General features: G+C 31.7%; 1 protein-coding gene across 1 annotated transcript; it reads left to right on the top strand.

Moving 5' to 3' along the window:
* The first annotated feature begins 3,757 nt into the window (after positions 1–3,757).
* LOC127698173 (nucleic acid dioxygenase ALKBH1-like) lies at positions 3,758–13,529 on the top strand. Its single transcript, XM_052201525.1, has 6 exons — positions 3,758–3,891; positions 9,042–9,138; positions 10,202–10,364; positions 11,036–11,117; positions 12,110–12,303; positions 12,843–13,529. Exons 1-6 carry the CDS (start codon positions 3,784–3,786, stop codon positions 13,354–13,356), a joined length of 1,158 nt encoding a protein of 385 aa, XP_052057485.1. The 5' UTR covers positions 3,758–3,783; the 3' UTR covers positions 13,357–13,529.
* Positions 13,530–15,082: the final 1,553 nt, after the last annotated feature.

The following is a 15,082-nucleotide window of genomic DNA, read 5'->3' as shown; positions in this document are numbered from 1 at the left end:
TCGAAATTTAAGCTGGGAGGATCATGTTGATCGTATATGCAAGATTATCTCATCTAAAATATCACTTTTGTTTAAAATTAAAGTATATTTGCCTATACACACAAGACAACTATTTTAAAATGCATATATTCTACCAGAGACATATAATACAATCTGATTCTACCATATATAGACTATTGTAGTTCAGTTCGGGGAAATTTATTACAAAAAGGTTCAGATAGAATCATAAAACTTCAAAAAAGAGTAGCAAGAATTATACTTGAATGCGATATTTCTGTTCCATCTAATTTTATGTTTTCATCTTTAAAATGGCTATCTTTTACAAAAAGAATAAAATACCAACAATCAATTCTAATGTATAAAATTGTAAATGGACTAGCACCTGATTACTTAATAATATTAATGATGTGCAACACCACAACTTACGATCTGTCTCTAATAATGATCTATTTGTTCCAAGACCAAATACAAATTTTTATAAAAAATCTTTTCCTTATTCTGCAACAAAGGTATGGAATAATTTACCACTCAAAATAAAAAATTGTCGAAATGTGGAATTATTTAAGAAACATTGTTATAATCATTTTCTTGAAAATTCTATGCAAGTCGAATAATTTGTTTTCTTTCTTTTATTGTAAGAATAAGAAAATTTAATCAAAACTTTACTAATTATTGCCATTTGTATGTTTGAATGATTGAATTGTGTATATACTAGTAATATATATTGTATTTTAATGTATGAATATATGAATGTTAACTGTATACATGTATTTTGTTTGAGGGCCTCAATGAAAATTAGACTACTTCCAATTGAGTTACCCTCTTTAAATAAAGAATTTATTATTATTATTATTATTATTACGGTCTCCTTCACGAAATGGTTAACCGATACAATTTGTCGATCGGTCTCTCAACCCACTAGCAACTTGTTTTCGCGGTCGTATATCTTTAGATATTAGTATAGTCGTCTGGTATTTAGCCGATTGTGCCCAATTCCCGATTGCGATATTTTGACTAAGTGAATTCGTATGGCGGGTGATGCATCATGCCTGGGGCATGTATTGCAGGAGACGCTTACCCTGGCGACGCACCCGATCTCGATCCTTAGTTGCATGCAATTCGCTCAGTTGTTGTTTGTTATCTTGATTTGTCTTTGTGTAATCGATTTACGAGATTTGAACGCCTTAATTAGTCAGAACACATTACATTTTAACTATACATACAGACTTCATTTTAACTGTATACAGACTATATTTGATGAAAAATGGCAGGACAGGAGTATTGAGTAAAACAAAAGGCAGGATGAGCAACTTTGCAAAAAAAAAGGCAGGGTGACAATTTATGTAAAAAAGTCAGAATAAACTAATAAAAAAAATGCAGGACCGAATAGAGTGAATAAAAAATGCACGACAGAAATTACAACTAAAAAAATGCAGGACAAAATTGTTCATCCTAGCCCCCCCCCCCCCAATAAAAAATCAAACGGTAGCAGGGGCGGATCTGGCCCTTTATAAAAGGGGGGTTCCTAACCCAGGATAAAGGGGGGGGGGGTCCAACTATATGTCCCCATTCAAATGCATTGATCGTCAAAAAAAAGGGGGGTTCCAACCCCCGGAACACCCCCCCCCCCCCCCCTGGATCCGCCACTGGGTAGCTCCCTTAGGGTATCTAGTATAACGTTTGTACTTTTTTTTTATTCCGGTCAGTTTACAAACACGACCGCCATGGCTAAAAATAGAACATAGGTATAGCTTGAAAAACAATCTAACAGGGCAAACTTAACAAAATAAAAATTTCTACCTACTTGTTATACTACCAAAATTAAAGTAGTTATATTGTCGATGACGAAAGTGGCTATTTTTCAGGTTTTTGCCCACAGACACTATTTATGAAAAAATATATATACTTTAAAGTATTTTTTTGCAGAGACAAGTGCCTGTTTTTTTTTTACTATTCTCTCAAAACTATTAAAGATAGGTGAAAACTGTTATGATAGAAATTATCAGCAATACAAGATCTACAAAAAAGCAATTAACAGATACCATTGAAAAAGTCTTTAAGGAGATAAGTATTGTCTTTAAATGAAGGGATTTTGCTAATTCCCATAGTTTTGCCTATTTTCTCGGGAAAACTATAAATGATAGATAAAAATTGTTAACAGCAAAATAATCAATAATGCAAGTTTTACAACAAAGCCAACTTGGTATGACCTGAGAGTTATAGCTAGTAGTCTCAGGTATGACCGAAACCATTGAATGACTTTTGCTTCTACATTTAAGATATTTCTTTATATATTTATTTCTGATGCATGTGTATGAGGGTATAAATGGGGTCTTTCATTTCTGTATTCTTTAAAATCTTAGGGCATTTTTCTTTATCTTTAAAAATAACGTTTGTTCTATATAATTCTCAAGACTGTACGAGTCAATCAATATACAATCAATTTTCTTCTGTAATTGGATGATTTTTTTATTATATACATCGTTAATTTCTGTAATCATTATTTTATTACCTAATTCTTTTATTTTCCATAGTGATTCTTTATTCTGTTGCACCCAATTGTTCTCTATTCTTTATCATGTATTTTTTGCTCATTTTTCTCTATTAATTACTTTCAAGTTTTTGTCATTATTCTCTATTCTGTAAACTCCATCCAGATCCTCGTGTCACAGTATTATAATGATTATTCATATTAACTGAAGAGAACCTTTGTAATTTGGAACAACTTGTTTTCAATTATTATGTGTACTTCGCACTAAAATATGGTTAATAAAGTAAAAAAAGATGATATCTTAAGGAGATATAGCCCCGCTTTATTAAATGACGATTTTTGACATAATTTCGTGTTATTGTCAATTCAAGGTACTAGTAGTTCGAAAAGATTGATAGATAGGTGAAATTGTTAACAGAAAAATGATCAACCGAAACTATTGAATGCTCTCTGAAGGAGTTATTGCCCACAAATGACGATTTTTTTTTCAAGTTTTAAACTACTTGTTGTGTTTACTTTGCCAAATGTCTCGAACACTATAATAGATAGGTAGAAACTGTAAACTACAGAAAGGTTCAACAATAACAAGATCTACAAAATACCAATATGACTGAAAACATTTGATGACTCATTATATAGGAGTTATTTTTTATTACTAATTTTTATAATTTGGCCAATTATCTCGAAAACTTTACTTGAATAGATAGGTAGGCACTGGAAACTGTAAACAGCAAAAATGATCAGCTATATAAGATCTACAAAACTTACAATATTAGCAAATCATCTCCGCAAATGATTTGATGACTCCTAAAGAAGTAATTGCCCTTAAATGATGATTGCGTTTTCTGCAAAATCTGACTCCCGGAAGCTGTAAACAGCAACCATGATGATGATCAGTAACATCATCAATAACGTTGTTGTCATTCAAGACTATAATTTTGGCCATTTTTGAGGATGCACATACGTTAGATCCAAGTGAGCGACACAGGCATTTTTTTTAAAGAGTCTCTTGTTTTTTAAGTCCAAGGATAAGCCAGACTCTTTTTAGTGTGACCAATAAGGAACAGTATACAGTGTGCATTTTATGCTAGGCGTTTAGGAAAAGTTCGGGAAAAGGGATAAAATCTTGACAAAAAATACGCAAAATCTTTAATTATCTCTCCTAACTAGGTTTTGTTTTTATGTGAGACACATTAAGTTAGATACTTTGACACATGTTCATTTTTTCCTTATTTCTTTGCTGTGGTCTGCAAAGTCATAAATCACCACTTTAATGGAGATCACTGGAGGAGATGACAGATTTAGTTGATAATTTCAAAGGCGAATTTAAACGTTATAAACAGCGTAATCCTGTTCCAAATTTTTCAGACGTCATAGACATTGATAAGTCTCTATCAAAGGTGTGTTAAAACATGCCATTGAAATGGGCGTTATAACTTATAAAGGTTAACGCATATTTTAAAATATACCTACGGAGATGAAAAAAAAGTGTTGCTTTGGTTTCAATTGACAATTTTCAATAATGCTTTTTAAAATTGTCTGATAATCTCTTAAAAGTATTTCAACATTGGTCAATTATCACTCCTTTAGAGACACATACATGTAGCTTATACCGTGTATACCACAATATAGTCCTATAATATAAGACTTCGTAGGTTCATAACAAATTAACATTTACATTCAACGTTTTTTTAGGTTCAACATTGATAGTAAAAAAAAATATCAAATAAAAAACGTTGAATGTAAATGTTATGAACCTACGAAGTCTTATATTATAGGACTAACCACAATATAGAATGTAAAACAAGAATTTACTGTGAAGGTTAACAACAACATTCTCTGTAGAATGAAACCGTTTTTTTCACACAAAAAAATAAGATTGAATAAAAAAATTTTCCTGTCTGCCTCTTTTTAGGGGAAACCAATATTAATTTTTCCATGGCCTGAGCAACAAATGCAAAATTTTAATAATCAATCTTGCTCTATCCCAAAAAGATTTTTACATTGTAGCATACTACTTTTTGAACAATTATTTCAAAATTATGGAAAAGTCTATCAGCTCTAACACAAAATATGGACAATTTTATGTTAAGGTTTTTTTTAATGTATGACCTTACTCAACCATGTCAACTGGACCAAATCACTACTTAACCTAAAAATTAATGTCCCAAATTTTTTGACATGTATACGTACTATCACCCCCCCCCCCCCCACCCCCCAACCCACCCAACCCTTCTTACTATTCTATGCAAAAATATAAAGAAATGTGGAAGGTGTATGAAAAAAAATTGCAAGTTGTACACTACACTGTCCCACACTAGGGACTACATTTGTAGACAACGAAAAGTTGAAATTTAAAATTGACCTCTATTTTAGTGACTTGGCCATGATATCTAAAAATAATAAACTGCTTCGCTGAGCGCAGCTAGATACGCCTGCAGAGGTCCAACCCTGAACAGTTGGGGCAAAAATGGACACAATATTCAAGCTTGATTCAGGTCTGAATTTGGATTGTAATTAAATATTTGACATATTATAGGTTTCTGAATAAATGTAGTCAAAGAACTTGAAATTGGTTATATGAATTGAATTTATAATATATTCAATTATAATTTAATTTTGGATGTAACACGTCTTCTGATTGGCTGACGTTGTTTTGTTTATCAGCTCATAGACATAATTTTGTCATGTGACCGTGACGTCATCAACGTTTTTTCATGGTTTACTCCGGTTTAAAATGGAATTTAGAATTAAATTATAAGAAATGACTGTAATATTTTTTTCTGTCTATTCGAAATAACATAAAAAATGTGGTGCACACTTTAAAATAACCCGCTACGCGGGTTATTCAGTGTGCACCTCATTTTTGATGTTATTTCTTCATAGACAGAAAAAATATTACTGTCATTCCTTAAAAAGATTTCTTGCTGTTGTGCAATACTTAGTAAATCTGTTGTCAGACTATAAACAAATAAAGTTCAATTAATTCTCAATGTCATATTAGAAATTTATGAAAATAAACAGGGAGCTTACATCAATAGATATAAACAATTCACCAAAGTTTCATGAGAATTGGTGACAGCATTTTTGAGTTATTGTTCCGAAAACTAGAAAATCACCCCTTTTTTTAATGAATAAAACCCCACAACTCAGAAATGTAAAATGTAAAATTAATAAAATTCTCAAGGGAGCTTACATCAATACATACAAACAATTCACCAAAGTTTCATAAGAAATGCTGAAAGCATTTTTGAGTTTTTGTCAGAAAACTGGAAAATCCCCCTTTTTTTTTATGAATAAAACCCTGTAACTCAGAAAAGTAAAATCTAAAATTTATAAAAATCGAAAGGGAGCTCATGTCAATAGATATAAACAATTCACCACAATTTCTTTCAAGTTGGTGAAAGCATTTTTGACTTATTGTCCGAAAACTGGAAAATCCCCCTTTTTTTATACGACCGCAAAAAAATTTTTGTGGTTGTATATTGGTATGACGTTGGCGTTGTCATCGTCGTCGTCGTCGTCCAGCGTCGTCCGAAGACACATTGGTTTTCGCACTCTAACTTTAGTTTAAGTGAATGGATCTTTATGAAATTTTACCACAAGGTTCAATACCACAAAAGGAAGGTTGGGATTGATTTTGGGGGTTATGGTAATAACAGTAAAGGAATTAGGGGCCAAAAATAAGCATTTTTGTAACTTCCAGACATTACTTGTGTGTTAGTGTATGGATCTCTCTGACATTGTACCACAAGGTTCCATATCACTAAAGGAATGCTGGGATTGATTTTGGGGGTAATTGCCTCCAAATTTTAGGAATTAGGGGCCAAAAAAGGGGCAAAAAACAAGCATTTTTCTAGTTTCATGACAATAACTTGTGTGTAAGTGTATGGATCTTTCTGAAATTGTACTACAAGGTTCCATATCACAAAGGGAAAGCTGGGTTTGAGTTTGGGGGTAATTGCCCTAAACGTTTAGGAATTTGGGGCCAAAAAGGGGCCAAAAAACACATTTTTTTCTAGTTTCCAGACAATAACTTGTGTTCAAGTGTATGGATCTCTCTGAAATTGTACTGCAAGGTACCATACCACAAAGGGAAGGCTGGGATTGAGTTTGGGGGTGATGAATCATAATGGGGGTTCAAAAAATTTTGGGAGGGGATTTATTTTTTTTTCATTTTTTTTCTTTTTTTCCTTTTTTGTTTCTTTTAAAATTTTCCATTTTAAGTTGGTTATTTCTGATTTATATTTAAAATCAAATAATAATGATATGGTAGGAGATACACACCAAACAGGATGTGTAAATTATTATATAATAAGTATTGTGCAATAGCAAGAAATTTTCAATTGCACAGTATTGCACAATAGCAAGAAATCTTCAATTGCACAGTATTGCGCAATAGCAAGAAATCTTCAATTGCACAGTATTGTGCAATAGCAAGAAATATCCAATAGCACAATATTGCGCAATAGCAAGAAATTGTCAATTGTACAGTATTGCGCAATAGCAAGAAATATTTAATAGCACAGGATTGTGCAAAAGAAGATACTTCCTATAAATTGCTTATTTCTTGACCAATTTCAATGGGGTTTTATTCTTGATTTCATGGGGTTCTTTAATATGCTGAATCTAACCGTGTATTTAGTTTTTGGATTTTGGGCCCCGTTTTTAAATTGGTCCACATTGAGGTCCAAAGGGTCCAAAATTAAACTTTGTTTGATTTCATCAAAAATTGAATTATTGGGGTTCTTTGATATGCCGAATCTAACTGTGTATTTAGATTCTTAATTTTTGGTTCCGTTTTCAAATTGGTCTACATTAAGGTCCAAAGGGTCCAAAATTAAACTTAGTTTGATTTTAACAAAAAATGAATTCTTAGGGTTCTTTGATATGCTGAATCTAAACATGTATTTAGATTTTTGAATATGGGCCCAGTTTTCAAGTTGGTCCAAATCGGGGTCCAAAATTAAACTTTGTTTGATTTCAACAAAAATTGAATATATGGGGTTCTTTGATATGCTGAATCTAACCATGTATTTAGATTTTTTATTTTTGGGCCCCGTTATCAACTTTGTCCACATTGAGGTCAAAAGGGTCCAAAATTAAACTTTGTTTGATTTCATCAAAAATTGAATTATTGGGGTTCTTTGATATGCCGAATCTAACTGTGTATTTAGATTCTTAATTTTTGGTTCCGTTTTCAAATTGGTCTACATTAAGGTCCAAAGGGTCCAAAATTAAACTTAGTTTGATTTTAACAAAAATTGAATTATTGGGGTTCTTTGATATGCTGAATCTAACCATGTATTTAGATTTTGGATATTGGACCATAATAGGTGAATGTCCAATTTAAAATTTTTAAGTTCTTAGACCACATTCAATCTGTGTTAGAAACCTATGCTGTGTCAAATATTTAATCACAATCCAAATCCAAAGCTGTATCAAGCTTGAATGTTGTGTCCATACTTCCCCCAACTGTTCAGGGTTCGACCTCTGCGGTCGTATCAAGCTGCGCCCTGCGGAGCATTTTATTAATGAATAAAACCCCATAACTCGGAAAAGTAAAATCTAAATTTTATAAAAAACGAAATGGAGCTCACGTCAATAGATATAAACAATCCACCAAAGTTTTATGCAAATTGGTTAGGGCATTTTTGAGTGAATGTCCGACATGTTGACGACAGACAGACGGACGGATAGACGGACGGACAACGGTATACCATAATACGTCCCGTAAACGGGCGTATAAAAAGACTGCAGATCTGTATTACATATATATGAAGCTTTATTTCAAATCTTTAAATGAAGAAAGCTATAATTATAAGATATTGCTTTATTACTTTACCCATATACATGTACATGCACATTTATATTGCACTTGTTTGTCAAGTTTCAAGTTACAGTTTGGAAAAATCCTTTTATCTGTTTATCAATATCTGTTTCTGAAGATAAAAAGCATAGGTCAAAATTTAGAATATATCCTTGACCTCAGTTTCAGTAAACAGACCAATAATCTCAAATCAAAATTCAAAATTACTATTTAACTTTTATAATAAATTACACTGACATACATGTACCATCTATATAAAATAACTGTGATAAGAAGTCACTTAAATTCTTTGGTCAAAATTGATTGTTATATTCTGAGAATGAAAGAAAGGATTTATTTATCAATATCTAACAGTTAAAGAAAGATAAACATCAAAAGGAAAATTGTGAAGTTACACAAGATCCATTCACTGTTCAATATTATTTGCCAATTTTTTTGATAAGCTGTCTGCTGAATTGCCAAACCATGTTTACAAATAAAAATCCAAAATTTTCAAGAAAATAATTGCAAGAAGAATGTAAAAACTAGAACAAAATCAAAGGTAATTCCACAGACAGAGATAGATCATATAATTTTGATGATTGTTCGTGTTGTTTAAATACACAGACATTTGCCAAACTTGTTCTAGGTGTTAGCTGTTGTTTTATTTAATGACAGTAATTATCTCAATACTCTTTATTGTGACTGCTCATTGACTTCCTTTTTTTTAACAATTGATAGGTTAGTTTATTTACTCTTAAAGTCCAAGATCATCCAGCTGTAAAAGGACTCAAACCTGTTGATCAATGGAAAGCGTACACACTTGACAGTTGCCCAGGTTAGTATATATATATATATATATATATATGTATTTTTGATTATTCAAAGAATACACAGTTATCATGGGGTAAAGAAAAACACCAAACTTGGCCAAACATCATTAGTTTAGGGCAATAACTCCTGTAAAGAGTTGACCCCACAATTTCAGCCATTTGACTTATTTGAAGATATTTTTTGCTTTAGTTTTCTGTTTATGTTTCTAACCATCTACTATCATGACTATAGCTTTCACAAAAAATGCAAAGTACTGGTAAAAATCGTCATTTAAGGACAATAGCTCCTAGAAGGAGTTGTTTCGATTTTGATCAAAAGGGACAGTTGGTAGATCTTTACATTCTGAACAATGTTGCCCTGTTAGATTGGTTGTTAGGCTGGATCATCACACATATATTTGAAAATTAAAAATGCTTCGAATGATTGTTGCAAAGTTTTTGTCTCACCTTGGTGAAGTCACAAAGGTGCTAGACTAATGCATGCTGTTTTCAGTGGATGTGTCAATTTAGGTCAGTTTAAAGGAGTAAATCAATGATATTTCGTATGGAGTTGTTTTAGTATTGGCACGTCTCATTTCCATGGAGATTATTTGTCCCCATCTTTTCCATAGTTTACATAGTTAAAGTTTGTGATTAGGTCAGTTTAAGGGGGTCCACTAATGAGATTTAAGTGATATTTAGTATGCAGTTGTATAAGCATGAGCACATTTCATTTGAGATTATATGGCCCTGCCTCCCCAGTCATGGTTTATTGACCTTAAAAGTTCTGGATAGTCTACCTGTTTTAGTGATGCCATTTGAATTTGAACATTTGCATAGTACATGTACTATCAAAATTTCAATCAGGTGAGACATATCTTTGTGTCAACACTTTATCTTCCAATTATTGTTTCTAAGGGGATGATTGGTATAAAAGTTAATGGATGCCAGGTGATGGCAATAGCTCACACTGGTCTTTCGGCCGGGTGAGCTAAAAGGGGTTTATTATAGATCATCAGTTTGCAAAAATCTTGTGTCAGCAAAATTAATCACACATTTTACTGTCTGGCTTTTCTATGTAACTTGTAGGATTCCTAATAATTTTGAACCCATTTGAAGATGGAGGTCAGCGTTATTGGATGGAGGAATGTATTAAAACTTATCCACTGGCACCAAATATCACCAATATTGATTCTCAGCTATCTTCAGTAGATAAACATGATGTATGGCAGTACAGTAAAGCTAACCATAGGTTTGTCAATTAATGTACAGACTATGATTAATTTTTATTGGTGAGGTACTCATTTGGTTTGGGTGAATGACAAATTTCAGTGTTCATCTAGTCTCTAGATTTTCTACTGGTTTGTATACAGAATTTGTTAAAACCGTGAAAACAAGTATCCACAAAAATACAAAATATCCTCAATAACTGAATCCATAGTAGTTTATAGTACAACAATAGTAGAGATAGGGATAAATGTAAATGGAATGACTATTTTTTTAGGAATCAAGGTTAATAATAAGATCATAGAATGGTAATAAAAATGAAAATGCAATTTGGCATTGAAGAAGTTTTTACTGAATTTGGTTTAATGCCATTGTTCAAAGCAAAGAAGACATCTCTGTATTGATAGCCTTATAAGAATATCATCAGTTTGTCCCATTGGTAGAAAAATTAACATTACAATATATATAAAAAAAAAATAACAGTTAATATTGCAGTAATTGTATTATACATGTACATATTACAGGTGCCATACAAGTTTATTATGAACATCAATTATACTGCTGCAATGCCTTGTTCTGTATAAAGTCATATTTATAAAAAAGTATAGTGTACAAAATCTGTTTAGTAGAACTTCTTTTATTCAAACCAAATTCTTTTTTGTAAGCCTAATTGATATAATAATTTTCATATTGCAGTAAGGATATAACAAGCAAAGATAGTTTGATGATGAAGTTGAGATGGGTCACCCTAGGATACCATTATGACTGGGATAACAAGGTTAGTGACCATTATGACAAGAATAAAGAAATAATTCTTTCATCATGTTCTATGCTCATTCTAACATAGTTTGGTATTATATTTGTAAATATCTTTATACTGAGTGGGATCAAGGTCTAACATTTTCACATTTATAATGCCTACCTATGTTAAAATGAGCATGAAAATATTCTTTCAATTCTAAAAGGAATTTGTTCGAAGCAGACCTTTTATACGTATTTGAAAGGCAGCCATTTTGATTTTAGGAAGCAAAAATGTTTTTAAATTAAGCAGTGTTACATGATTTAAAGTATAGAAATGCAAAAACATTTACTTTTTTTAACAATTTAATGAAATTCACAACAAGCAACTCCCTAAAAAATGTCACTTTCGATCTTCAGTGTCATTCAACATACAACTTACATTGCAAATTCAGTTGTAACTTCAACATGGTCGGGTACATGTACCCCAGATTTTATTGGAAATAGAAAACAGCTTTTTTTATGAGGTGAAAGAGCGTCCCATTAGAATAATAAGATTAGACATAAACTGATTGTTCCACTGTGTGTCATTCTCACAATCCATAAAAAAAAAACATGAGTAAACATTTGTACTGTAACTTAAATTTTCTTAAAAGTCCTAAATATTTAACAACTTGAATATTAAAACACTGTCTCATTAAAATACATGCATTGTAAAATATGCCACTTCTTTTCCATATTTACCATTGCCCATTTCTATTTTTTTTTATTCATGTATAAAATAATGTTAAATAGGATTTCAAGGATTGCAACCATTTAGTACAAAATACTCAATTAACTCCTGCAGTTATTGAAATAGTTCCTCATATAAAAAAGGTATGTTATATTCTTGGTACTATCAAATTGAATGTTTATTGAATACATTTCATTCATTTTACCTTTGTTCTGAGGAATGCATTATTATAACAAAAATTAGAATGGTAGGAGTGTTTTTTTTATCACAAGATAAATTTCTTCTAGTTTTGATTACAGAAATATTATACAGACAAACACAGTGAATTTCCAGTGGACCTATCTAGACTCTGTAAATATATAGCATCAGTATTAGGCTATCCTTTGTATGCTCCAGAGGCTGCCATTGTAAATTATTATCACATGGATTCAACACTTGCAGGACATACTGACCATTCAGAATTAGACCATGATGCACCATTGATTTCCATTAGGTATGCTTAATACTTAATATTACGAAAAATTGCCTTTATTTAAAAAATTGTATCCATAATATTTTACAATTTACATTTAACTAGACAAATACTAACTCAAATAGCCATTAATAAAAGAATGTTTACATAACAAAGAAGTTAAACATTTCATGGTGATTATGTAAGTTATAACATGCTTTATTGACTTTTCCTTGGGTTTGGAATGTTTGATATAACAGACAATGCTACTGGTGAATCTTATCTTAATCTAAAGACTTTTTAAAGGTCACCTTTCTGTGACTCCTTACTCAGCCCTGATAGATTTTCAGACCATATATGTCAGTAAATGATAGCACATAAGATCTGGTTATAATCATATTGCTGATGCATTCATTAAACACTATATCCTGTTTTTTCAAATGCTACAATTTTATCAAGATTATACCATTTTATCCCTACTAGCATTTCAACCCCTGTAGAGATTTTTCCTGTAATTAGTTTAAAAAAGATATAATTTATATCAGACTTGTTGAAATTGATGAATAAACTTTTGATTGCAGTTTTGGCCAAGATGCCATATTTTTAATTGGAGGTCTAACCAAAGAAACAAAACCAGAAGCCATAATGTTACACAGTGGTGATATCTGCATAATGAGTGAACAGTCAAGACTTGTATACCATGCTGTGCCTAGAATTATGAAAGCTGAAATGAACAGAATAGAAAAGTGTATACTGACATGCAACAAATGTAATGGGTCATGCAGTGAACAAACTAATTCAATACAAGATAAAAAGTCATGTGATAAAGTTATAGATAAGAGAATGTGCTACAAAGAAAAAGAACAGTCTTGTGATAAACATCCAGTCTTTGGACTTTTTGACAGACAGCCTGATTCTGCAGAAATTAGCAGAGATCTCTCTATAGATGAACAACTATTTTGTGATTATTTGAACTGTACACGGATAAATGTCAATGTCAGACAAGTTCTAAAACCAAATGAACAGTTTCCTGACCATCAAAATGTTTTTTCATGTAGTGTTGAGAGTAAAAAAATAAAACTGGATACAAATTAGTAAAAAAGTCAAAACTGGAAAAAAATCAACGTTTTTGTCTGACTTTCATTGAAGAAAGTAAAACTTTCATGATTGCTTATCACTGGCAGGCAAAACATTATGCTTACAGTATTGTTAAAGAAGAAGAAAATTTTATAAGTACTTCAAATGTATGCTTAAAAAAATTGATCCTGTGGAAGTGTGATATTTTTCTTTGGCTGTATTATAGTATAATTTTTAGCTCACCTGGCCCAAAGGTCCAGTGTGAGATTTTCCCATCACTAGGTGTTCATCGTCTGTTGTAGTCCGTAGTCGTAGTCCTTTAACTTTTACAAAAATCTTCTCCTCTGAACTCAAATTTTACCAAAGTTTGCCACAATCATCATTGGGGTATCTAGTTTAAAAAATGTGTCCAATGACCTCGTCTTCCAACCAAGATGGCTGACGTGGCTAAAAATAGAACATAGGGGGCAAAATGTAAGTTTTTAGTCCCCTACTGACGAAGTGGAAGGGGACTTTAGGTTTGCACTCCGTCTGTCTGTCCCTCTGTCCATCTGTCCATCCGTCAGTCCGGCAAATCAGCTTTCCACACTTTTTTTCTTTGTTCTTGAAGATATTGATTTGATATTCGGTATATAGTTTTATCATGACAAGTTATAGATCAAGTTCGAATTTTGTTTCGGTCTGATGATTTAGTCCAGAGTTCTGGACCATATCTTATTTCTATTATTTTTAAAACTGCAATAGATAGAAAAATCTGACATGAGCAAAAATGTTCAGAATTGACCTATTGTCCATTTAAGTCAAAACTGTTAGAAGATTTCTTATCAGAGTTGTTGCTCTTAAATGACAAATTTTACCATTTATTTTCATTTTTGCTTATTATCTTGAAAACTATAATAGATAGAGAGAAATTGTTAGTCGACTTTTTATTAGATTTCTTGCTCTTTAATGACAGTTTTTAGCAATTTTTGATGTTTTTGCCTATTATCTTGAAAAATATAAAAGATAGATAGAAACTTTAAAACAACAAAAATGATCAGCAAGACAAGATCTACAAACAAGTCAAAGTTTGCAGAAACAGTTAATAAACTATTTATAGGAGTGATTGCCCTTAAATGATAATTTTTTTTTACCTTCTTTTGTGTTTTGGGAAAAAACTGAAGATGATAGAGAGAAACTGTAAACAGAAAAAATTATCAGCAGTACAAGATCAACAAAAAAAGAGATTTTTGTCATGAAATCTATTCTAGTCTACAATTTTGGAGAATGTCCATTGTTGAAGATGCACATAGACTTAGGTCTGGATTATACTTTGTTAAAATTATCTCCCCATTACACCACCTGATTTTTCAATTGTGAAAATGGATGCAATTGTAGGGATGACACAGTCAATTTAGCTCTTGAAAATCGATAAATTTTTATACGTCCGTTTACGGGACGTATTATAGTATACCGTTGTCCGTCGTCAACATGTTACGCTTCCAAGTTATGGGGTTTTATTCATTCAAAAAGGGGGATTCTCCAGTTTTCGGACAATAACTCAAAAACACTTTTCACCAATTTGCAAGAAACTTTGTTGAATTTTTTATATCTATTGACATGAGCTCCCTTTCAATTTTTATTAATTTTAGATTTTACTTTTTCTAGTTATGGGGTTTTATTCATTAAAAAAAGGGGGATTTTCCAGTTCTCTGACAATAACTCAACAATGCTTTGAGCAGTTTTCATGAAACTTTGGTGAATT

Source organism: Mytilus californianus, unplaced genomic scaffold (genome assembly GCF_021869535.1).
Source record: "Mytilus californianus isolate M0D057914Y unplaced genomic scaffold, xbMytCali1.0.p SCAF_4, whole genome shotgun sequence".
Taxonomy (NCBI): Eukaryota; Metazoa; Mollusca; class Bivalvia; order Mytilida; family Mytilidae; genus Mytilus; species Mytilus californianus.
This window is presented reverse-complemented; position numbering and strand designations above follow the sequence as displayed.